This window comes from Oncorhynchus masou, chromosome 5 (genome assembly GCF_036934945.1).
Source record: "Oncorhynchus masou masou isolate Uvic2021 chromosome 5, UVic_Omas_1.1, whole genome shotgun sequence".
Classification (NCBI taxonomy): Eukaryota; Metazoa; Chordata; class Actinopteri; order Salmoniformes; family Salmonidae; genus Oncorhynchus; species Oncorhynchus masou.
Window position 1 is genome coordinate 12,083,965 of NC_088216.1, and position 24,798 is coordinate 12,108,762.

At 42.7% G+C, this 24,798-nt stretch overlaps 1 protein-coding gene across 1 annotated transcript; it reads left to right on the top strand.

The window, feature by feature from the left end:
* The first annotated feature begins 6,949 nt into the window (after nucleotides 1-6,949).
* On the top strand, nucleotides 6,950-24,267 carry LOC135533163 (myosin heavy chain, fast skeletal muscle-like). Its single transcript, XM_064960570.1, has 40 exons — nucleotides 6,950-6,996; nucleotides 7,124-7,351; nucleotides 7,731-7,877; nucleotides 8,088-8,244; nucleotides 8,745-8,772; nucleotides 9,038-9,146; nucleotides 9,300-9,392; nucleotides 9,866-9,926; nucleotides 10,085-10,183; nucleotides 10,522-10,625; nucleotides 11,011-11,149; nucleotides 11,406-11,524; nucleotides 11,677-11,826; nucleotides 11,921-12,091; nucleotides 13,261-13,576; nucleotides 13,924-13,988; nucleotides 14,084-14,171; nucleotides 14,288-14,405; nucleotides 14,549-14,672; nucleotides 15,115-15,251; nucleotides 15,717-15,972; nucleotides 16,187-16,429; nucleotides 16,759-16,935; nucleotides 17,032-17,177; nucleotides 17,357-17,447; nucleotides 17,752-18,141; nucleotides 18,263-18,389; nucleotides 18,575-18,693; nucleotides 19,013-19,209; nucleotides 19,345-19,528; nucleotides 19,641-19,806; nucleotides 19,981-20,105; nucleotides 20,266-20,574; nucleotides 20,686-20,889; nucleotides 21,043-21,168; nucleotides 21,297-21,467; nucleotides 22,856-22,960; nucleotides 23,057-23,152; nucleotides 23,544-23,675; nucleotides 24,149-24,267. The coding sequence occupies exons 2-40, from the start codon at nucleotides 7,136-7,138 to the stop codon at nucleotides 24,167-24,169; spliced, it is 5,826 nt and encodes a 1,941-aa protein (XP_064816642.1). The 5' UTR covers nucleotides 6,950-6,996; nucleotides 7,124-7,135; the 3' UTR covers nucleotides 24,170-24,267.
* The last annotated feature ends 531 nt before the right edge of the window (nucleotides 24,268-24,798 follow it).

Consider the following 24,798-nt stretch of genomic DNA (forward strand, 5'->3'; position numbering starts at 1 on the left):
CAGGTGAAGGAGAGGTGGACAGTGGGACCTGCTGTAGTGGGGCTGGTGGAGGCGCTGAACGACCTCCTCCTCTCTCCTAACGATCCATCGTCTGCAGCACGCGATCGTTGCAACATGGTCGCGTGCTGCTGGACGCGCTCCTCTACAGCCACAGGGAGGGCGTCTGCTCCTGCTGACTCCATTCGGTGGTAAGTAATTTTGTAAAGCGTCGGTGTGTAGCTGGTGAGATGAGTCAGGCGCAGGGCAGCAGATATGAGTAATGAAAGCAATTTTCTCAAATATATCATAATACACGTAATACATACGGACCGCAATACAACAAACAATTACTCACAAACAAACATGGGGGAACAGAGGGTTAAATAATGAACAAGTAATTGGGGGATTGAAACCAGGTGTGTAAGACAAAGACAAAACAAATGGAAAATTAAAGTGGATCGGCGATGGCTAGAAGGACGGTGACGTCGACCCATGAAAGCTGTTGAACACACATCCTCAGCCTTTGCCACCTTCTATAGGAATTTAACAACTGCATAGGGCTATGTTTTGGATGACTGGCTGCAAATGTTTATTGAATTGTTTTATTTCTGCCTTTTCTATTCTAGACATTCTGAAATTCACTAAAGCATCCCATGTATGTGACTTCAGTCTTTCACTTTTCAATGATTTAACAACTGCATAGGGCTATGTTTTGGATGACTGAACAAGGAGAGGGACCGACTTCGGCAGTAGTCGTGACAGTACCCCCCCCTTGATGTCCAGCAGCGCGCCGACACCGACACCGACCTCGACACTGACCTCGACACTGACCCAGAGGACGAGGAGCAGGGCGATCTGGATGGAGATGGTGGAACTCCCGCAGCAATGAAGGGTCTCGGTCAGCCTCAGACTTAGAAAACCTATCCACAACGACCAGGATCGTGGTGTTGCCCTGTCCCCCTGCCTGATACGCACCATGGTGTAAGCGCTCCTGAGATTCCATTTTGTGAAGAAGCGCGCCCCGTGCATTGACTCGATCGCACTGGCGCAGGAGAATCAATAAGGAAGAGACTGATTCTCTCCTTGTGATCCTCCTGCGTAACCATGCTTAGTGGAGCGGTGGCCTCCCCAATCAGCCCTGACCCTAATGGTTGACTATCTAGGGCATGCACAGGGAAGGGCATATCTACAGGAACAATGGGAATCCCTAAACTATGAGCAAATGAAAGGTCAATAAAATTCCCAGCTCCGCCTGAATCTACAAGGGCCTTATGCTGGGAATGCGGGGAAAACTCAGGAAATGTAATAAACACATACATGTGAGCAACAGGGGGCTCTGGGTGAACCTGGTGCCGACTCATCTGGGGTGACACGATAGTGCCCTGCCTGCTGCCTCGGCTCCTTGAGGAACCCCACCAGCACCGACCAGCAGTGTGCCCTCTGCGGCCACAGATGGTGCAGGAATGGCCCCTCCTCCAGTCGCCCTACGTGCAGCACCTCCCAACTCCATGGGCGTCGGAGCGGAGGTGCTGGTGGATGGAACTGACAGGCCTCGATCCGGACATCCTCGGGTAGGCAGTAGGTTGTACAGCCGGATGGACAGGTCCACCAGCTGGTCCAACGTGAGGATGGTGTCTCGGCAGGCCAACTCCCGACGGACATCCTCAACCAGACTGCACCGTTAGTGATCGATCAGGGCCCTGTCGTTCCATCCCACGCTGGCGGCCAGGGTCCGGAAGTCCAAAGCAAAATCCTGCTCGCTCCTCGTCCCCTGCCAGGTGGAACAGACGTTCACCCGCCGCTCGACCATCAGGCGTGTGGTCGAAAACTGGCGGGTGAACTCTGCGTAATGGTCCAAAGCCACGTCTGCTTCACTCCATATGGCGTTGGCCCACTCCAGGGCTTTGCCTGAGAGGCAGGAGACAAGGGCGGACACGTTCTGACGTCTCGAAGGAGCCGGGTGGACGGTCGCCAGTTAGAGCTCCAGCTGGAGTAGGAACCCCTGGCATCTGGCAGCAGTCCCATCATACTCCCTCGGGAGCGCGAGCCAAAGGAGTGGACAGTGGGACCTGCTGTAGTGGGGCTGGTGGAGGCGCTGGACGACCTCCTCCTCTCTCCCAACGATCCATCGTCTGCAGCACCCGATCCATGGCGATGCCCAGACGTTGCAACATGGTCGCGTGCTGCTGGACGCGCTCCTCTACCGCCACAGGGAGTGTGTCTGCTCCTGCTGACTCCATTCGGTGGTAAGTAATTCTATAAAGCGTCTGTGTGTAGCTGGTGAGGTGAGTCAGGCGCAGGGCAGCAGATATGAGTAATGAAAGCAATTTTTCTCAAATATATCATAATACACATTGTAAAAATACAAGGCCACACATACAGACCGCAATACAACAAACAATTACTCACAAACAAACATGGGGGAACAGAGGGTTAAATAATGAACAAGTAATTGGGGGATTGAAACCAGGTGTGTAAGACAAAGACAAAACAAATGGAAAATGAAAGTGGGTCGGCGATGGCTAGAAGGACGGTGACGTCGACCCATGAAAGCCGCCCGAACAAGGAGGGGCCCGACGTCGGCGGAAGTCGTGACACCAAGGGGATTCTTTACATAATGATAGTAGTTAATCACTTAGCATTAGAAAACAATATAAATGAAAGCACAATACATTTTGATATTTTTACATATGTTTTATGACTTTTTGTCACTGATGTAACCTACAGTGCCTTCGGAAAGTATTCAGACCACTTGACTTTAAAAAAATGTTACCTTACAGCCTTTTTCTAAAATTGATTAAATTGTTATTAACCTTCATCAATCTACACACAATACCCCATAATGACAAAGCACTTTTTTTTTTAACGAATACAAAATAAAAATCTGAAATATCAAATGTACATAAGTATTCAGACCCTTGACTCAGTACTTTGTTGAAGCACCTTAGGCAGCGATTACAGTCTCGAGTCATCTTGGGCATGATTCTACAAGCTTAGCACACCTATATTTTGGGAGTTTCTCCCATTCTTCTCTAGAGATCCTTGCAAGCTCTGTCAGGTTGGATGGGGAGTGTCGCTGCACAGCTATTTTCAGGTCTCTCCAGAGATGTTCGATCAAGTCCGGGCTCTGGCTGGGCCACTCAAGGACATTCAGAGACTTGTCCTGAAGCCACTCCTGTGTTGTCTTGACTGTGTGCTCAGGGTCGTTGTCATGTTGGAATGTGAACCTTTGCCCCAGTCTGAGGTCCTGAGCGCTCTGGAGCAGGTTTTCATTAAGGATCTCTGTATTTTGCCACCACTATGCTTCACCGTAGGGATGGTGCCAGGTTTCTTCCAGACATGATGCTTGGCATTCAGGCCAAATAGTTCAATCCTGGTTTCATCAGACATGAGAATCTTGTTTCTCATGGTCTTAGAGTCCTTTAGGTGTCTTTTGGCAAACTCCAAGCAGGCTGTCATGTGTCTTTTACTGAGGAGTGGCTTCTGTCTGGCCACTCTACCATAAAGGCCAGATTTGTGAAGTGCTGCAGAGATGGGTGTCCTATTGGAATGTTCTCCCATCTCCACAGAGGACCTCTGCCAACTCTAAGAAGAGTCTTAGTGGTTCCAAAACACTTCCATTTAAGAAGTCTCGGATTGTGTCAAGGCACAGATCTGGGAAAAGGTACCAAAACATGTCTGCAGCATTTAAGCATTTAAGGTCCCCAAGAACACAGTGGCCTCCATCATTATTAAATGGAAGACAATTTAATCAATTTTAGAATAAGGCTGTAACGTAAAGGCACTGTATAATCAAAGACAGGAAAGGTTAATGATAATATTAAGAAAATGTTTTGATTAGCAATAATGTACTGTAAAGCAGGTACGTGTAAAGGTCTATTGTGTAACACCAGTGACGTTAACATCGGTGTCGCGTAAAACTATTTCAACCTCTTTTCGCCCAATCTAAAACACAGCCAGAATTTTGTTGAATTCCTAGTGTTATCACTATGCATCAAAAAGCACAACCAAATTCCAATGGAAAACAATGTATGTTTTGGTTTCGTTGTCTTCTTAATCAAATCAAATGAAAATGCAGCGAAATGCTTTTGTTCCTAGCTCCAGCAGTGCAGTAAATGATTGTGTTCCTAGCTCCAGCAGTGCAGTAAATGATTGTGTTCCTAGCTCCAGCAGTGCAGTGCAGTAAAGGATTGTGTTCCTAGCTCCAGCAGTGCAGTGCAGTAAAGGATTGTGTTCCTAGCTCCAGCAGTGCAGTAAATGACTGTGTTCCTAGCTCCAGCAGTGCAGTAAATGATTGTGTTCCTAGCTCCAGCAGTGCAGTAAATGACTGTGTTCCTAGCTCCAGCAGTGCAGTAAATGATTGTGTTCCTAGCTCCAGCAGTGCAGTAAATGATTGTGTTTCTAGCTCCAGCAGTGCAGTAAATGATTGTGTTCCTAGCTCCAGCAGTGCAGTAAATTATTGTGTTTCTCGATCCAGCAGTGCAGTAAATGATTGTGTTCCTAGCTCCAGCAGTGCAGTAAATTATTGTGTTCCTAGCTCCAGCAGTGCAGTAAATGATTGCGTTTCTAGCTCCAGCAGTGCAGTAAATGATTGCGTTCCTAGCTCCAGAAGTGCATATGCACAATTTCAGTTTGGTTCCTGAATTGACCTGATTGACCCCAGCCCATATCTCGATACTGCATTGTGAGTAGACCATGGCTGTAAAGTCAGTTGAGGACTTTGGGGAAAAATGCACAGTTGTCTAGTTGGGTATGACAGCTGTACATATTCCTCTGACACTGATCTAAGGTCAGTTATATCCCGGAGGGTAACTTCTGCCCAGAGAAAGTTTGAAGCTAGACATGTCCCTCAAATACAAAAACACAGGTCATATATCATGCAAGATCTTTGCACATTAAAATAACTTGAATGTCTGCATGGTGCTAATGTTCCCTCCACCCACAAACATGGCAAGTAAATATATTGTCTATTAACAGTGGTATTGGTGCCAGAATTAGGCTGTGTTGGCAGATATACCAAACAATAAACCCTGGCTGCAGTGAAGATTACAGTCCAAGATATAAAAAGGCCTTGATGGGATCCTTCCAGATGGTCACCCTGCTCAACTAGTGTATCCAGCAGATATGGGGCTTCTTGTACTGATGTGCTGGGTGGACACGGACCCTGAACAAACAGGGTGTATTCAGTGAGGTGAAATGTTCGGAACATTGCTGATAGAAATGTATTAAATAGAGCTGACATAATTCCTTGTTCTATCTGACAGACAGTCATAGCTGTTCTTCACAATACATTTCTATCTGAATGTTCCGTAAGGATTTACCCTATTAAAGATTAATTTGGCTGCACCATATTAGACACAAATAACATTGAAACAATAATTTGAATGCAAAGGTTTGAAAGCAGAAGAGATGGGATTGACACTGAAGAATGTGAAATGTGTTCAATTACATGTATTAAAAATGATATAAACCAATTTCTCTACAAGTTGCTAGAGCTGTCTTTTGGAAGGATATAACACTGTAATGTAACGGATTCATTTAAACATATTGTAAGTGTTAAGGAATTACTTTATTGTAACTATTCATCTTATATCAGTTTTATTGAAGCCAGTTCAGCTGCAAAGTGGTTAACTTCAAAGTGTAATTAAAGTTTGAGGCAGCTATATCGCTGTCAGCAATATGAGTGGATAAGATGATTGAAATACTGTACTGGTGTTATGTAAGTCATAAGAATCCTACTGGACCGTTTTAGCCAACTGAAATGTGAGACAAATAAAAGCACCTCCAGAATTCATTAGATCATACTGTAGATAAATAACACATTAGATTTAACGGTTTTATAAGCTGTTATTGAAAGCCTAAATGTTTCTGTTCTAGATTTAAATCTTAATTTAATAGGGTTCCACCAGGATGATAAATCAAAGTGAGCGAAGCACGAGGTAACGACCATCTACATCACAAGCATGAGGTGAGGAGACAGTTCAGATGTGTTTACAAGCTAAACAATATAAATAACAGGTAAACATATATATTAAGTTGTTGATGAGGATTAATGCCACTAAAATGGAACTAAATAAGGTCAGATTAGACTTAATGAAAAGTATTTTAGTTGTAGTGGGGCAACATGGACTCAGTCCATTACAGTATATGAGGTTCAGTAGAAGTAACGTGGACTCAGTCCATTACAGTATATGAGGTTCAGTAGAAGTAACATTGGGATGAATCAAACTTTTGATATTGTCATAATTATTAATAATGACATCTCTCATTTATGTAAATTCAGCAAAATTCAACTCAGAGACAAATATGACATTAAAAAGTCATGTAATGGGAGTGTGGTGCTCCTGGAAGTGGGAGGTGCTAGTGAGACACAGATACACAGAAGTCTCTGATGCAATTCATTTCCTTTCCCAGAGTGGTCCATAATTAACTTTTGCTTGGTTAGGCACTTCCAACCAGATATAAGGAGGCTGAGGCCCCAGCATCCATAAGTCAGATACCTTCTTCCTCTGTGGTAAGACCTCTCCACCTCCTTAGATTCGTAAATTTGTCTCATCTTTGCACTCAGCAACTGAGGCAGTAGCTAACTGCACTGTTTGAATTGACTTCTGCATGTCTCTTCTAAGATTTGACAATACTTGCTTAGTGATATTGGTTTAAATAGTAAAAAATAAATACAAATTACATCATATTTTTACCTTATTAAATCTGTAACTTTCATTTACAGTCAAAGTGGTGCTCCTGCACTTGAAAGGGTGTTCTAGAATGTATCTGGGTTTTCAGGGGAATGTATTTGAATTCTTGACAGAATATGTAGTAAAGTGAGTTGCCAATAGAAAAATGAAGGTTATCAGATGCACCTGTAGTTGAATTTGACATGTAATGAGTTAGTTAAATGTTTCTAGCCCTTCAGGGGATTAATGATAAGGCTTTAAACTTGTATGTTTTCACAACACTCTCATGTTTCATAGGGTCCTCCAAGTAGTACACATTCATCTGTAGGAGGGGAAAAAGAAGGTGAGACATGGTTTGAGTCTCCACATAAAAAGTGATGAGATTATTCTGTGAGATACCGCTCACATAACTCTGTTGACTGGGGAGGAAGCACCACAAAGTAAATCAAGTTTTTTCATCTCTTTCCTAGTTATCCGTCACCATGAGTACGGACGCGGAGATGCAAATCTACGGCAAGGCTGCCATATACCTTCGTAAGTCTGAGAAGGAGAGGATGGAGGCACAAGCCGCACCCTTTGATTCAAAGAACGCCTGCTATGTGGCAGACAAGGTGGAGCTGTACCTTAAGGGTTTGATCACTGCCAGGGCCGACGGGAAGTGTACTGTGACAGTCACCAACCCTGACGGCACTAAGGATGTAAGTCTGATCTGAAAAGTATTCAAGTTTGTGCAATTACTCTATTTTTTGAAAAATCATTGAAATGATCCAAACAATGTCTACAGGCAATTAGAAATCACTAACAAAAAATATATAAAGAAGCATTTCACTGTTTTTTGTTGACATTATATAACCTTGAAATACATTGTTATTGCTGCTATTTAAAATGACATTATATGAATGTCTTATGTTGACTCGACAAGAATCACCAGTTATGTGTCAGTGGGTGATAACTAAGTAGTTGGATTAAATGTGGATGTATATTTTTTAAATGATTCAACTTGTATTTAATGAGCAAAAAGCATTTTTGTCATGTCCAGTTTGATCTGTGTGTAATATAGATTTCTGACTGTTTCAGGAAGGAAAAGAGTTCAAAGAGGCAGACATCTATGAGATGAACCCCCCCAAGTATGACAAGATTGAGGACATGGCCATGATGACCTACCTGAATGAAGCCTCTGTGTTGTATAACCTCAAAGAGCGTTATGCAGCATGGATGATCTACGTAAGAAACCTGCACATACAAACACACACATACATGAACATAATAAATATACACATACAGTACTACACATAAATGAATGGTAGAAACCAAAACATATCAATACAGCAGAACCACATCAGTTTACCAAAGTACACCCACATTCTCACATAAATCCAGGTAAATGTCAATCTGACTTTGTTAATCTCCTAAATTAATTATGCTTTCATCCAGACCTACTCTGGGCTCTTCTGTGCCACGGTGAACCCCTACAAGTGGCTCCCTGTGTACGACGCAGAGGTTGTCAACGCCTACAGAGGGAAGAAGAGAGTGGAGGCTCCACCCCATATCTTCTCTGTCTCTGACAATGCCTTTCAGTTCATGATGATTGGTACGAGCTCTCATGGAAGGATACATGGTTGGATGGAGGGACAGATGATTGGATGGATGAGGGAGGGACAGATGATTGGATGGACAGATGATTGGAGGGAGGGAGGGATGGAGGGAGGGAGGGAGGGAGGGAGGGAGGGAGGGAGGGAGGGAGGGAGGGAGGGAGGGAGGGAGGGAGGGAGGGAGGGAGGGAGGGAGGGAGGGAGGGAGGGAGGGAGGGAGGGAGGGAGGGAGGGAGGGAGGATTGGATGTCCATAAATGGGTATGGATCTCAAAGTCATAAGTGCTTATAGATGGATGGATGGATCAATAGAAGTTCAAATATGCTTTAGAGGGGTATCTACTGTTTTCTAGACTAGGTTAGAACAGTTTGCTGGGAAAATCTGATCTCACTACCCTTGAATGGAAAATGCTCCAAAGTGAAATTCATGATGATGCTATGAATTAAATAATGTCCCCATGTGTTTTGAGTATGATAATCAATGTGTTTTTTGGTTCCAGATAAGGAGAACCAGTCCGTCCTGATTACGTAAGTTGTTTACTAAAATGTCACTTGAGAAAGTGTTTCTATTGTAATAAGTTGGGTCACTTGGTGTGATGAAATACATGACAATATGAAGGGATTAGAGCATCAGGTTATGTGTAATAACGAGTCGATGAGAATGATTATGTGTTAAAAGACTTATGTCAGAACACAGGTTAACAGTGTATTTTTCTATGCTATTTCTTAGTGAAAGCCAATCTGACACTCAAACATGTAACTAAAACCCCTCTTTCTCTGTCATATAAACCAGCGGAGAATCCGGTGCAGGAAAGACTGTCAACACCAAGCGTGTCATCCAGTACTTTGCCACCATTGCAGTGTCTGGGGCCAAGAAGGAAGCAGAACCAGGCAAAATGCAGGTAGGTTGTTCTTATGTTTGCCTTTTTAACACATTTCAGTTTGGTTGGCTGTGTAAACTGTTTTTCCAGTGGTGAATCCTCTTTCAAGCAATTGAGAAAAACTAACTTGAGCATGTTACCAGTTTTTGAGCAACTTGTGTTTGTCTCAATCAGGGGTCTCTTGAGGATCAGATCATTGCAGCTAACCCTCTGCTGGAGTCTTACGGTAATGCCAAGACAGTGAGGAACGACAACTCGTCTCGCTTTGTAAGTATGAAGGGCATAAACTTTTTCAGGACATTTTTATTCTGTAATTCCCTATTGTTATACATATTTAAGATATATATAAGATATTTATATATATATGATATATATATATATGATATATATATTCATTGCTGAAAATGTGAAATTCAAACTTGTCGTGTTTTCAAGGTTCTAAAGTTTGCAATTTCCTCTTTAAAATGTCAGACTTGATTTGCTGTATTATTTTTTGCTTCATCAAACCCTACAAAAAAATAAAATAAATAAATAATCAAATCCATTATTTATAATCCACATAATAATTCACATTTCCTGTTGCTGCAGGATTATTTTCCCCCGCTGTAGCAAACTGGATCCTACATCAATAACCTGTATCAATAGATCCAACATCTGTCCAACAAACTGTAACGTTTAAAGGGGTCTATCAAAGTCAAATGTTAGATTTATTTGTTTCTAACCCCCATGCTCTACTATAGGGTAAATTCATCAGGATTCACTTCCAAGCTGGTAAACTGGCTAAAGCTGACATTGAGACCTGTGAGTTGGTTTTGATTGTTTCTCAATGCTTTTCTAAATTCACAGAGATACATTTAAATGTAAAGATATCCAACAAATGATCTCATTTTCTCTCTCTCTCTCTACTCTTTCTTTGTGTCATTCTCTCTCTCTCGCTCTCTCTCTCTCTCTCCCCTCAGACCTGCTGGAGAAGTCCAGAGTGTCCTTCCAGCTGCCCGATGAGAGAGGCTACCACATCTTCTTCCAGATGATGACAGGCCACAAACCTGAGCTAGTTGGTATGACAAAGTAGAGGTCCAGAGGAAATTATTCCCACCCCCCCCATCTATGGAATATATAAAAAATATTCATAATCCACACTAAAAATACTATTACAACAAGTACATCCAAGGTAACAAGGCATCTAGACATGTGACAGGTCTCTGGGAAATATCTATCAAGTAATGCACTGTGATGCACTAGTCCACAAGTCTCAGTCTCCTCTTTTGATGGTATTCATTATATACTACATGTATCATTGAGTCCATCTATTGAGTAAAGAAGGGATAGATAATGTAAAGTAGGAGAGCAGAATTTTAAGAGATTTAACTGACAAGCTGTTCTCCGTTGTCCACAGAATTGGCGCTTCTCACCACCAACCCCTACGACTTCCCCATGTGCAGTCAGGGACAGATTACTGTGGCCAGCATTAATGACAATGAAGAGCTGGATGCCACAGATGTGAGTCAAACAAAGGGTTAACCAAACTCCAGATATGGAATGGATAGGACCACCATACACACTGAACGTACTGTGAAATTCCAACTTGGTGGCAGCTGGGAATGTTCATGTATGTTTTTGTTTGATACTAAATGCCTTGTTAGTTAGGCATGTGCCTCAAGGAACTATTCATGCCTTCCACAAGAGAGCACCACTAAGTGCCCTCTGGAAATGTGGAACTGTGCTGCCATCTACTAATGTGTTTGCCAAGCGCAATCATGTGGAACAGAGAAGCCAGTCAAATCTATCCATCCCATTTGTTCTGCAGTGAGCAGCACAGAACTGTAGTGTAACTGAGCAAACTACAGTTCAGTTCATCTCTGTTGTACTTCCTCTTTAATGCCAGGATGCCATTACAATCCTGGGCTTCACTAATGAAGAGAAGCTTGGCATCTACAAGCTGACAGGAGCTGTATTGCACCATGGAAACTTGAAATTCAAGCAGAAGCAGCGTGAGGAGCAGGCCGAGCCAGACGGCACAGAGGGTGAGTCCCACTCATAGATATACAATATGTAGAGCATTAGTCCCATTCCCCAACATAGAAATAGAACACCTAAGACAGACAGTGCCACATGAAAGTCAGGCAGAAGATCATTTTTGGAGAACAAATTACAACCTCCAAAATGTGGGTGAATCAAAACCTAACCCACAAAGAAGTTACCCAAACTATTTTGTCAGTGTGAAATCAGAAACAAGTGATCTTGTGTCCCTGAGTCTGTTGTTGTTGGTTCTCTCTCCAGTGGCTGATAAAATCGCCTACCTGCTGGGCCTGAACTCAGCTGAGATGTTGAAGGCTTTGTGCTACCCCAGAGTGAAGGTCGGCAACGAGTATGTGACCAAGGGACAGACTGTGCCTCAGGTAAGGTGGCCAAACACAGAATCTACCATTTTCTGAGCACAGGAATTATTTTGGGGACGAGTGCATTGCTTTTGTTTTTCCCAAGCTTGTATCACCTTATCACCAGACATGGTCAATATCTCATGTATTAATTTGAGGTATTATCATTGCAGGTTAATAACTCAGTCAGTGCTCTGGCCAAGTCCATCTATGAGAGGATGTTCTTGTGGATGGTCATCCGTATCAATGAGATGTTGGACACCAAGAATCCAAGACAGTTCTATATCGGTGTGCTTGACATTGCCGGGTTTGAGATCTTTGACGTGAGTATGAGACCAGAACAAGACAATTAGCTCTGATTGAGATGGATTACAGTCTTGTATGATGAAATGATCCCTTTTAAAATTCCATCAACAGTACAACAGCATGGAGCAGCTGTGCATCAACTTCACCAATGAGAAACTGCAACAGTTTTTCAACCACACCATGTTCGTCCTGGAGCAAGAGGAGTACAAGAAGGAGGGAATCGTCTGGGCCTTCATTGACTTCGGCATGGACTTGGCTGCCTGCATTGAGCTTATTGAGAAGGTAAGATGTCTGTGAGGATTATAATGGACCGTAACAGTAAAGCTTATATGAAGCCCTGTGTGATATATTATCACTGTGCCACAACGAATAAATTCAACCACATCTTTGTTTCATCACAAAACCGGAGAGCAACATCTGTCCAGTGGAGTCCATAATGAATGTAACAAACAGTTACATGACCTACAACATGGTCAGTCAAGAACATTTTCCTGACATTTTCGGACCACTAAACATCTATTGATTTAGAACCACAGAGAGTTACCGTTAATTCACAAAGATAACAGGAGCTGCCTCCCTCCACTATTCCAGCACCATTTCAATTTCAACCTTTCAACGTCATCAAATAACCTGTGCTTAGTTTATTCCAATCAACATCAGCTAAATATCATGTGGCTGTCCATGGTACTAATTTATGTGAGTAGAAAAAACATGTTGACTAACTCTACTTGTAGAGAAACGCCATCCTCCTGTCTTTCATGTTGCTGAAACAGTCTCTGTCATACAGTACAACATTTACATTGACATTTTTGTTGTCCTTGGCTACCTGGCTAAAACCATTGCTCGCTATTCTAACTTCCTTTCCTGGGCAACGATTAGCCAGCTAACATTAGCCTTCTACATCTAGCTACATGTTGAACTTCCATACTCTCAGATCAAAAGAACAATGTATGAATTTATGGTTGGATCAGAATTGCTGTTAGAATCATTGGCAAGGACGGTGAAATAAGTAATACTAAGAGGACAAATCCCTGTCTCTATCCATGACTAATTTAGGAAAGGGCCCATTTTAGCTAGCAAGCTATAACACCGGAGGACAACAACAATGAGATGCGACAACTTATGATGTTTGGATTGATGTGAAGCCAAATTCAAACTGGCTTCATTTCAGTTTTGCTCGCTCGCATTCTTTACCTCGAGAGATACATTCAGCCTCTTGCTAAGCGAGACGAAAGATATAAAATAATGACATTTTTGGGGGGGAAGCCTGGCTTCCCTTGGCACCCATTAATATACGCCACTGACAAGTTATCTGACTGTTGAGAACTCAATATGTTTCCTATTATGTGTCCCTAAATTATTATAATCTGATAATAGCATGTTCGCTAAATGAATAAATGTGATCCTAAATGGAAATATCACTAATTTGATATACATCTCTTTTCGTAAAGCCATTGGGCATCTTCTCCATCCTTGAAGAGGAGTGCATGTTCCCCAAGTCTTCAGACACTACCTTCAAGGACAAGCTGTACGCCCAGCATCTTGGCAAAACGAAGGCGTTTGAGAAGCCCAAGCCTGCCAAAGGCAAGGCAGAGGCCCACTTCTCCCTGGTGCACTACGCCGGAACTGTGGACTACAACATCACTGGATGGCTGGAGAAGAACAAGGACCCCCTGAACGACTCAGTTTGTCAACTGTACCAGAAGTCCGCAGTCAAAATTCTGGCTGCTCTGTATCCTGCTCCACCACCTGAGGGTAAGACTGGCATCACATCAAAAGATTTAATTAAGCACTACTTATAACTTAGACCGAATGTTCTTTAAAATCTTTGAATGTATAGCAATTTCTCAGGATATTTTCACCAGGGTAATTTATTCATACACTTGGTTAATTCAAATCACAAATTAGGTGTTATTCTACACAATCTCATTGGCAGCATTTGCCTCTAGATAACTGTGAAGTTAACCAGAGATTCTCTGGTTTATAATTAGTGTGCTTGCTGAAGACAAGACCACTCTAGATTTCTTACATACTCTTATTATTATTCTATTTATTCCACCCGCTCTAGGAAATGTACTTTTCTAGTTATCTTTTACTTTTCCCCATTTTAACAGATAAAGCCAAGAAAGGAGGCAAGAAGAAGGGTGGTTCCATGCAGACTGTGTCCTCCCAGTTCAGGGTGAGCTTTTGAAATGTGTAGATTCAGTCCTTCAAAAGGTGCAATTATTCTAAATTACAGTCGGCCTGAGAAAATGGTTTGTAACCCTCTTACAGGAGAACTTACATAAGCTGATGACCAACTTGAGGAGCACTCATCCTCACTTTGTGCGCTGCCTGATCCCCAACGAGTCAAAGACTCCAGGTACAGGAAATATTGAGTTAAATATGTCATCTAATCAGTACAGTATCAGTAACCTTAACGATCCCAATCTATAACCTGTTTATTAGTATTAAAAGAGACTTGTTTTGTTTTACCAGGTCTGATGGAGAACTTCCTGGTTATCCACCAGCTCAGGTGTAATGGTGTACTGGAGGGTATCAGGATCTGCAGAAAGGGATTCCCCAGCAGAATCATCTATGCTGACTTCAAGCAGAGGTACACGTACACAAACACACACGCACACACACCACATAAAATATCTGCTCCAAGGGTTTTCCCAGCATCAGAATAGGCTTACCTTTTACGAAATATAACAAACATATTACAACTTGACATGTTAAAAATGTCTCCTCATTCAGGTACAAAGTACTGAATGCCAGTGTCATCCCTGAGGGCCAGTTCATGGACAACAAGAAGGCTTCTGAGAAGCTGCTTGGGTCCATTGATGTGAATCACGAGGATTACAAGTTTGGACACACCAAGGTCAGTCAAAAACCCCCAGTAAAAGCTGACAACAAAACACAACTTCAATGATAATTTAAACCGGTACCATATAAAATCTCTCCAGATGATCTATCGATCCTTGTTCTATCTTCTTCATTTAACTAATGGAAAATTGGAAAAACATTGTAGTGTTTTTTTTCTTCAGTAATTCATCACAAGTATAGAAGAGAAACTAAAGTCATTATCATGTACATTGTGTTAGAGTGGTATGGCTGCAGTTATCTGTATCTGTGTACATTATTAATTTACAACTGTGCAATAACTAACAACTTAGACATAACCTATCCCATGGTTTGTTTGCAACTATTGCAAAGCTTATGTTGTTCAAACCAATCTAGTGGTGTTGTTCCCCTCTTTTGATTCAACCATTTCTATCTGTCACCATCTGTGGTTCCATTGACCATGTTAACCTGTGTCTCAGGTGTTCTTCAAAGCCGGTCTGCTGGGTGTCCTGGAGGAGATGAGAGATGAGAAGCTGGCCACTCTGGTCGGCATGGTCCAGGCTCTCAGCCGTGGATTCCTCATGAGGAGAGAGTTTAGCAAGATGATGGAGAGGAGGTGAGGAATAGTAGACATCTTGGCAAAGCTTTCTGTCAACCACCTGTATCTAATGCATTATGATTACATACTGTATATGCTGTGAGTTGTTCAAAATGAGAAAGTACATCTTATAATGGTCAACTAAAGCTTTTGGGTTAATTATTTTAGTCCAGAAATGGATGTAGCAACTAAGGATTCTAGCTTTATAGCTGCAGTTTCGGGTTTGGCTGTTCAATTGGCTTTTAAATTTGTGGTATTTATCCATTAATTCTGGAAGAAAATAAAATGTCTCATGAGCTTAGCATGACTGTCAGTCGTTGCATCTAGGGCACTCACTATGCATTTAATAGGGGTTACATTTACCTAGCCCCATTCCTCAGCTGTAAACAGTGGTGTGGGGCCCCATTTTGTTGTTCTTCGAGTCACAGAATGTAGCTTTAAGCATGTCACTCACCATGCTACTGTATCCTTTCTGTCGACCAGAGAATCAGTTTACGCCATCCAGTACAACATCCGCTCATTCATGAATGTCAAAACCTGGCCATGGATGAAGTTGTACTTCAAGATCAAGCCCCTGCTGCAGAGCGCTGAAACTGAGAAGGAGCTGGCCAACATGAAGGAGAACTATGAGAAGATGACGACAGACCTGGCCAAGGCTCTGTCCACGAAGAAGCAAATGGAGGAGAAGTTGGTGGCCCTGACACAGGAGAAGAATGACCTGGCGCTCCAAGTAGCATCTGTGAGACAGCAACAAGCTTCATAAGGGCACATCCACACACACAAATACACACACAGACATACATACAAACCAACAAACACATATGAACACACTGTGAAGGTTTAACACGTTTTTATTGCCAATATTATATATTTCATGAATTTCTATTGATTTAATCTGACCTTCAATACACAAAGTGAGGCCTCTGATTTTTTTTCTGCTGTTCTGAAACCAGGAAGGAGAGAGTCTGAACGATGCTGAGGAAAGGTGTGAGGGGCTCATCAAGAGCAAGATCCAGCAGGAGGCCAAACTCAAAGAGACGACTGAGAGGCTGGAGGATGAGGAGGAGATCAATGCTGAGTTGACTGCTAAGAAGAGGAAGCTGGAGGATGAGTGTTCTGAGCTGAAGAAGGACATTGATGACCTGGAGCTCACCCTGGCCAAAGTGGAGAAGGAGAAGCATGCCACTGAAAACAAGGTCTTGTGTCTTACTATAGACAGTCTAACCAACAATAATCAAAACATATCTTAACAGAAAGGTAAATCAAGTTGTATTATGGGTGCAGGAAATATTAAGACACAATAGTAGAATTTCAGCACTCCCCACATTCATTGTATGTTCTGCTCGCCTTAATTTTTGACTTCAATTCAGTACACTGGCATGGTGAACACTGCCATCTAGTGTTGAATCTATAATACAGTAATTGTTGACACATTTCTAATTTAAAGTAAATGAATGCAAAGGTATATTAACCTAAACCTCCCATTTATGGTGAAGTGACCAAAAATAACATTAGCTGTTTTCAGGTTAAAAACCTGACAGAGGAGATGGCGTCTATGGATGAGAGTGTTGCCAAGCTGACCAAGGAGAAGAAAGCCCTCCAAGAGGCCCACCAGCAGACACTGGATGACCTGCAGGCAGAGGAGGACAAAGTCAACACTCTGACCAAGGCCAAGACCAAGCTGGAACAGCAAGTGGACGACGTGAGTGGAGTTTGACATTTTGGCCATGATAGTATGTAGGATGATATTATCTTCAGTTATTTAGATTTTAATAATATATATGTTTTTATCTTCTAGCTTGAGGGTTCTCTGGAGCAAGAGAAGAAGCTCCGTATGGACCTTGAGAGATCCAAGAGAAAGCTGGAGGGAGATCTGAAACTGGCCCAGGAGTCCATAATGGACCTGGAGAATGACAAGCAGCAAGCTGATGAGAAAATCAAGAAGTAAACACAAACAAATGACTACAGTATTACCTGCTATAATGGTTGCTCTTGACTAACTATTGTAATTATGAATTATTATTTGCATGTGATTCTTAAAAGCAAAGTGAATGGTATGATCCTCTGCCTTTACACTATAGAAACAAAACCAACTCTGCAATTTACGTGTTTGTGTTTCTTAGGAAGGAGTTTGAGACCACCCAGCTCCTCAGCAAGGTTGAGGATGAGCAGTCTCTGGGAGCTCAGCTGCAGAAGAAGATCAAGGAACTCCAGGTACAGTACAGGATATAAGCTCCAGTACAGAAAAGCACAGACTTGAATCAATTCTTGAAAAACATTATTCTGGTAGCAAACATTTTTCCAGGTGGCTTCTGACAGCTGAGTAGGTTGGAAGATGGTGTTTCTTAACATTGTGGTTTTGGTTCCTTAATGGGACACTGTCTAATGAATATATTAGTGTAACTGGGTTTTTATTAAACACATTTATGCAAAATATACATACTATTATTATTTTGTGGAGTTCAATTGTTTCAACTGTATTGTAGTGTTCATCCCCCTGCTCCTACCCCTGTTCTAGGCCCGTATTGAGGAGCTGGAGGAGGAAATTGAGGCTGAGCGTGCTGCCAGGGCTAAGGTTGAGAAGCAGAGGGCCGATCTCTCCAGGGAACTTGAGGAGATCAGCGAGAGGCTGGAGGAGGCTGGAGGCGCCACTGCTGCTCAGATTGAGATGAACAAGAAGCGTGAGGCTGAGTTCCAGAAGCTGCGTCGTGATCTTGAAGAGTCCACCCTGCAGCATGAGGCCACAGCCGCCGCTCTGCGCAAGAAGCAGGCCGATAGTGTGGCTGAGCTCGGGGAGCAGATCGACAACCTGCAGCGTGTCAAGCAGAAGCTGGAGAAGGAGAAGAGCGAGTACAAGATGGAGATTGATGACCTCTCCAGCAACATGGAGGCCGTCGCCAAGGCTAAGGTGAGTAGTGATGTTTTGATCAAGCAGTGTTGAGGAGGGTCAACCACATTACCATTCAAGTGAACTGAAGTTGACAGGAGTCCCACATATAAAGTAATGATGGAACGTGTTTCACTAACAGGGCAATCTGGAGAAGATGTGCCGTACTCTTGAGGACCAGCTGAGTGAGCTCAAGACTAAGAATGATGAGAATGTTCGCCAGGTCAACGACATCAGCGGACAGAGGGCCAGACTCCTGACAGAAAATGGTACCATCAACAATGAACAACAAGCCAATGCTTTCCTTTAGTAGAAAACAAAATGTGTTGTGGGCTCAATCCACACAGTTGCTACTATACAATTCACTGCCCTATTGCCCTACAATACCTCAAAATACATTTTCAATCTTAGAGAACAGAGACCCTATTTACAAGATGTCCCTCTGTCCCTGCAGGTGAGTTTGGCCGCCAGCTGGAGGAGAAGGAAGCCCTGGTGTCTCAGCTGACCAGAGGAAAACAGGCCTTCACCCAGCAGGTGGAGGAGCTGAAGAGGGCGATTGAGGAGGAGGTCAAGGTAAGGGACCCAAAATGGACTCCATGTCCACAGAGTTTAGAGCTTTTTCTTCATATAGACTGTGATTACGCAACCCTCTGAGACTTAAATGTAAATGTATAGACTGTGACTACGCAACCCTCTGAGACTCCTACTGTCTCACCATCCTCAGAGACTCCTACTGTCTCACCATCCTCAGAGACTCCTACTATCTCGCCATCCTCAGAGACTCCTACTGTCTCACCATCCTCAGAGACTCCTACTGTCTCTCCAACCTCAGAGATTTCGACCATAATTTGTTTGACTATCTCTCTAATCTCTCTTTGTCTCTTTCTCACAGGCTAAAAATGCACTGGCCCACGGTGTCCAGTCTGCCCGCCATGACTGTGACCTCCTGAGGGAGCAGTTTGAGGAGGAGCAGGAGGCCAAGGCAGAGCTGCAACGCGGCATGTCCAAGGCCAACAGTGAGGTGGCTCAGTGGAGGACTAAGTATGAAACTGATGCCATCCAGCGCACAGAGGAGCTGGAGGAGGCCAAGTGAGTCCCACAGATCAGTAAAACTCAGATATGGTGTGGATGGTGAGGGTGGTAGAGGGCTTTGAGAAAATGTTACATCAATGTGTATTGTAACATATCTTTCACACCATCAAACCACCATCTGTTGTCCAACAGGAAGAAGCTGGCCCAGCGTCTGCAGGATGCTGAGGAGACCATTGAGGCGACCAACTCCAAGTGCGCCTCCCTGGAGAAGACCAAGCAGAGGCTGCAGGGAGAGGTGGAGGACCTCATGATTGATGTTGAGAGAGCCAACGCATTGGCCGCCAACCTTGACAAGAAGCAGAGAAACTTTGACAAGGTGAAAATGAATAAAGCTATAATTTTTTTATCAAGTTTATAATTGTTGAATATTTCAAATTTAAAAACTCCACATCAATGACTTCAAATGAAAATCCCATGGATTCTCCTAGGTTCTGGCAGAGTGGAAGCAGAAGTATGAGGAGGGCCAGGCTGAGCTGGAAGGAGCTCAGAAGGAGGCTCGCTCTATGAGCACTGAACTCTTCAAGATGAAGAACTCCTACGAGGAGGCTCTGGATCATCTGGAGACTCTGAAGAGAGAGAACAAGAACCTGCAACGTGAGCATTTGACAGCAGTTCTATTTGGCTCATGTTTAATCAGCAAGATGAATTGCTGTTAATTAATTCACTGTTATTATGATTCAATATCAACTTCAGTACATTGACATATCCACTTAAAATCACCCAAGTCTAAACTTCTTGTTGTGTGTGTGTGTGTGTGTGTGTGTGCAGAGGAGATCTCTGACCTGACTGAGCAGATTGGAGAGACTGGCAAGAGCATCCATGAGCTGGAGAAGGCCAAGAAGACCGTGGAGACAGAGAAGTCTGAGATCCAGACCGCTCTGGAGGAAGCTGAGGTACAAACTACAGCTGTTTGTTGGGAAAAGCAGTGTTAACTAACCAATGCCAGCTACAGTGAAAGGCCCTGTGTATTGGTGTTTGTTGTAGTCATATATATTTCATTCCTACATCCAAATGTATTGAACACAATTGACCTGACTGCTTCTGTTTGTCCAGGGCACACTGGAGCACGAGGAATCCAAGATTCTGCGTGTGCAGCTGGAGCTGAACCAGATCAAGGGTGAGGTGGACAGGAAGATCGCTGAGAAGGACGAGGAGATGGAGCAGATCAAGAGGAACAGCCAGAGGGTGGTTGACTCCATGCAGAGCACCCTGGACTCTGAGGTCAGGAGCAGGAATGATGCCCTGAGGGTGAAGAAGAAGATGGAGGGAGACCTGAACGAGATGGAGATCCAGCTGAGCCACTCCAACAGGCAGGCCGCTGAGGCCCAGAAACAGCTGAGGAACGTCCAGGGACAGCTCAAGGTAAAGGGACTGGGACATCAGGCTCAAAAACCTGAACATGGCTAGGGATTTGTTTGTGAAACACCCCTACTTCCACAAGTCCTAATGAACGTATGTCATTGTGAACCCCAGGATGCCCAATTGCACCTTGATGACGCCGTCCGTGTCGCAGAAGACATGAAGGAGCAGGCAGCCATGGTGGAGCGCAGAAACGGTCTGATGGTGGCTGAAATCGAGGAGCTGAGAGTTGCTCTGGAGCAGACAGAGAGAGGCCGCAAAGTGGCTGAGACTGAGCTGGTAGACGCCAGCGAGCGTGTTGGACTACTGCACTCCCAGGTATGGGTCAAAAGCCATTTCTAATGAAACTCAACCAAGCAAACAGTTTAAACACACCTGGAAATTGACCGTGCTTGCCTTAGATTTTCATAATTTCAGTCTTGTGACTTGCAAGTTCTCTTGAGAGTCAAACAAATCGTCTTCCTCCTTCAGAACACCAGCCTTCTGAACACCAAGAAGAAGCTGGAGACTGACCTGGTGCAGGTGCAGGGAGAGGTGGACGACATTGTCCAGGAGGCCAGGAATGCAGAGGAGAAGGCCAAGAAGGCAATCACTGATGTGAGTCCTTGAATTACATCAACTTGATTTGTCCCCATGTGCCAATGATAGCTGGGCTGGTTAAGAACAACAAAGATCTACGAGGGACATTATGATTGGTGCATAAATTAAACAAATTACTATTCCAGGCGGCCATGATGGCTGAGGAGCTGAAGAAGGAGCAGGACACCAGCTCTCACCTGGAGAGGATGAAGAAGAACCTGGAGGTCACAGTCAAGGACCTGCAGCACCGCCTGGATGAGGCTGAGAATCTGGCCATGAAGGGAGGCAAGAAGCAGCTCCAGAAACTGGAGTCCAGGGTGAGTTACCAGCAGGGTGGATGAGGGTGGATTAAAAGACTGATTGCTGGAAATGTATTTGATCATGTTAAAATACACAGGAGCATTTTGTAATTACTTTTCATCTCAATAACCCATCTAGATCAGGGGTTCCCAAACTGTTTTGTGGCACGACCACTTTTGTGATAGCAAATTCATCAGAGACCCCCCTCATAATATCAGAACACAACTCTTACTTTAAAGTGCGATAAAAATAGCATCCACTCAGATTTACTATGACTTCTGCAGTGCATGACTGGACTAATCTAGTCTCAGGCCCTCAAGTCCCCCCTCTTTGCATCAGAGAGAAAATGTTGCAGTTTAAAGCTTACATTACAGTGAATTTATGATCACAACAAAACCAATTATAATAATTGTACATTTATTTAGTGGAGTTGATCCAAAACCTTTAAATAAACGCAAACGTATTCATCTAGTTGCTTCCTTATGGCTTAAACTGTTGTTTAAGCCATAAGACTTCTTCTTATCTGCCATTTCATTCATTATAATAATAATAATTGACAATAAATATCAACACACAATATAATGTACATTCATCGAATTAATGTCATAGTAATAATTTCTCTCTCTATTGTTACGTCTCATTCAACAACCGTTGCTTGGCAAGCTAGCGTTGCTATGCGGGGCTACCAGCTAGCAGGCTAATGGCTGAATTAGCTTTTAGGCTAGCGGACTTTAATACGTTCATAAAACCTGAAAATACAACATAACATTTCAAACATATGTACCCTCTCCATAAACAGTACCGTTTGAATATGGTGATTTTTACACTCGCTTACCTTCAAAATAAAGACATAAAAATGTATTTATGTCGGTGCTTCTGTCTTGCTGTTGGCTCACTTGACAAACTACTCTCAACTGCCAGAGCGCGAGCTCCATAATAGAAGCAATGTCACAACATTAAAACATGCGAGTGGCGGCCTCTAGTAGCCGTACAGGTACTGCACCATACACCGCTAAACTCATGAAAACTTGAATAAATAGTCATGTTACAAATACAAGAAGAATTTGGGTTGAGAGCCTCCCAGACCAATTGTTTAATCTAAGAGTTAATAACATAAATTATGGATGAATAATATTATATTGTACTGTATTGCACCCTCTAAACTTTTTGCCAAGATCCCTGACTGTTTAATCTGTTCTTGCTATAAATATTAATAAACAAATGTAAATGTAAATTTCACTTTGGGAACCACTGACCCAGATAATGAAAGTTGATGTTATTATTACAGACCACTTCAATTAAAATAATGAAATGACTTGACTGAGTAGAACACTTTTCCTCTGTTTTACAAAACGTCTGATTTCACCACCTCAAACAAATGCCTACATGTATTTCTTCCACAAAGGTGCGTGAGCTCGAGACTGAGGTGGAGGCCGAGCAGAGAAGAGGTGTAGACGCAGTCAAGGGAGTCCGCAAGTATGAGCGCAGAGTCAAGGAGCTCACTTACCAGGTAAGAGAAAGTGTCAAGTTTGTGAAGAATGAACTAACACAGACAGGTTTGTGTATAAAACTATTGGGGCATTGATTCGTTGCTCTTCTCTCACAGACTGAGGAGGATAAGAAGAACGTTAACAGACTTCAGGACCTGGTAGATAAGCTGCAGATGAAAGTGAAGGCCTACAAGAGGCATTCTGAGGAAGCGGTGAGTCACAGACTTAGTCAAATACTCAGAAAAAAAAACATTTTTCCCCCCTACAAAACGTAATGTCCATGTGGTTTAGTTGAAGTGTTGCTACAGCACACCTGTCATCAATGACTCAATTGATATTACAAGTAATTGTTTAAGAAATTATCAACATTTCTGAGTGTTTGCTGCGCTGGGGGCTGGTCTAGTGATCGTGCTGGAGGCAGCGGATTGATCCCCCGTTCTGCCATTCACTTCCTCTACTGTATCATCCAGCTCCCTGTATACATTGCTATTCTAAAGCTGTCTTTTTTTGTATTTCGTTTTTTTTAAACAGAATATTAATTTGCTTCCTGGTTTCAAACTTTAAATGCTGATGTTCTGCTCTCCCTCTCCTTTCCTCACCCAGGAGGAAGCAGCAAACCAGCACATGTCTAAGTTCAGGAAGGTTCAGCATGAGCTGGAGGAGGCTGAGGAGCGTGCTGACATCGCTGAGACTCAGGTCAACAAGCTCAGAGCCAAGACCCGTGACTCTGGAAAGGTACAGAACTGCTGCTAAACCTGTACCTGACTCATGTTCAGATATGACCACATCAACACCACCTATGAATCAGTCTCCTCAGAGGTCAATACAAACCTTTTACACTCAACTGTATTGAAGATCTCTAAGAAGAACATTTCAGGAAGGGCTAAACAATCTAATGAGAGTAATTCAGTTGGTACTTCAACATCAAATATCCAAGCTGAGCACTGAGCACTAAAGACTTGATCCATTATATTCTATCCATATATTTATCATGTTCATTGTTATTACTGATCCATTATATTCTATCCATATATTTATCATATTCATTGTTATTACTGATCCATTATATTCTATCCAAGTCTATCCATTATATTCTATCCATATATTTATCATGTTCATTATTATTACTGATCCATTATATTCTATCCATATATTTATCATGTTCATTATTATTACTGATCCATTATATTATTTATTTTTTCTTACAGGGAAAAGAAGTTGCTGAATAAACAAGACCAAAGAATTGAAGATCAAAGTCTTACCATTTTCCTGTGATGCATAAAATATGATTTTCATGGTGAAATGTTGAGCATTGATTAAAAACATGTGGATCTACATACACTTCCTTTGTGACTGTGGACTTATTACTCAGCAAACAGCTTTTTAATACCATAAAAATATTGTACTTTAATTAATGGAGCAATTTGGGATTCCAACAACAACAAAGCAGACACCCCAACAAAGCCGTAACCTCTTTTGGTAAACATCTGAGGGATGAGGACGGAGAAATGTAACCACTATCAAATTCTTAGACTGAGCTATGTATGTAAGGACTGACCATTGTAGTGGAGATTTCAGTACAGAGAAAGACTTGGACAATTATTCAAACAATCATCTTTATTCAACATCGATTAATTATTGCAATAATGAAACCGTCGACCGGTCGACCGAAATCGTCGATCGCACACTCCAAGTTGTGTTGCCGAGAGCATAGCTGATAATGAAAAAACAGAGATCTTATATAGGCTCTAAATGCTCAGTCAGTCATTTCTACCATTCCCATAAGCCACCTTGGTATATCTCCTGGTTATCTGCACGGGATGTTATTTAACTTCCAACCCGGTTTAGTTTCCCAGAT

Excerpts from the sequence above, each read along its gene's own strand:
- LOC135533163 (XM_064960570.1), top strand. The coding sequence starts at position 7,136 with ATGAGTACGGACGCGGAGATGCAAATCTACGGCAAGGCTGCCATATAC. Across the intron at positions 8,245-8,744 it reads CTTTCAGTTCATGATGATTG|ATAAGGAGAACCAGTCCGTC; the intron begins GTACGAGCTCTC and ends TTTTGGTTCCAG. Across the intron at positions 17,178-17,356 it reads GCTGATGAGAAAATCAAGAA|GAAGGAGTTTGAGACCACCC; the intron begins GTAAACACAAAC and ends TGTGTTTCTTAG.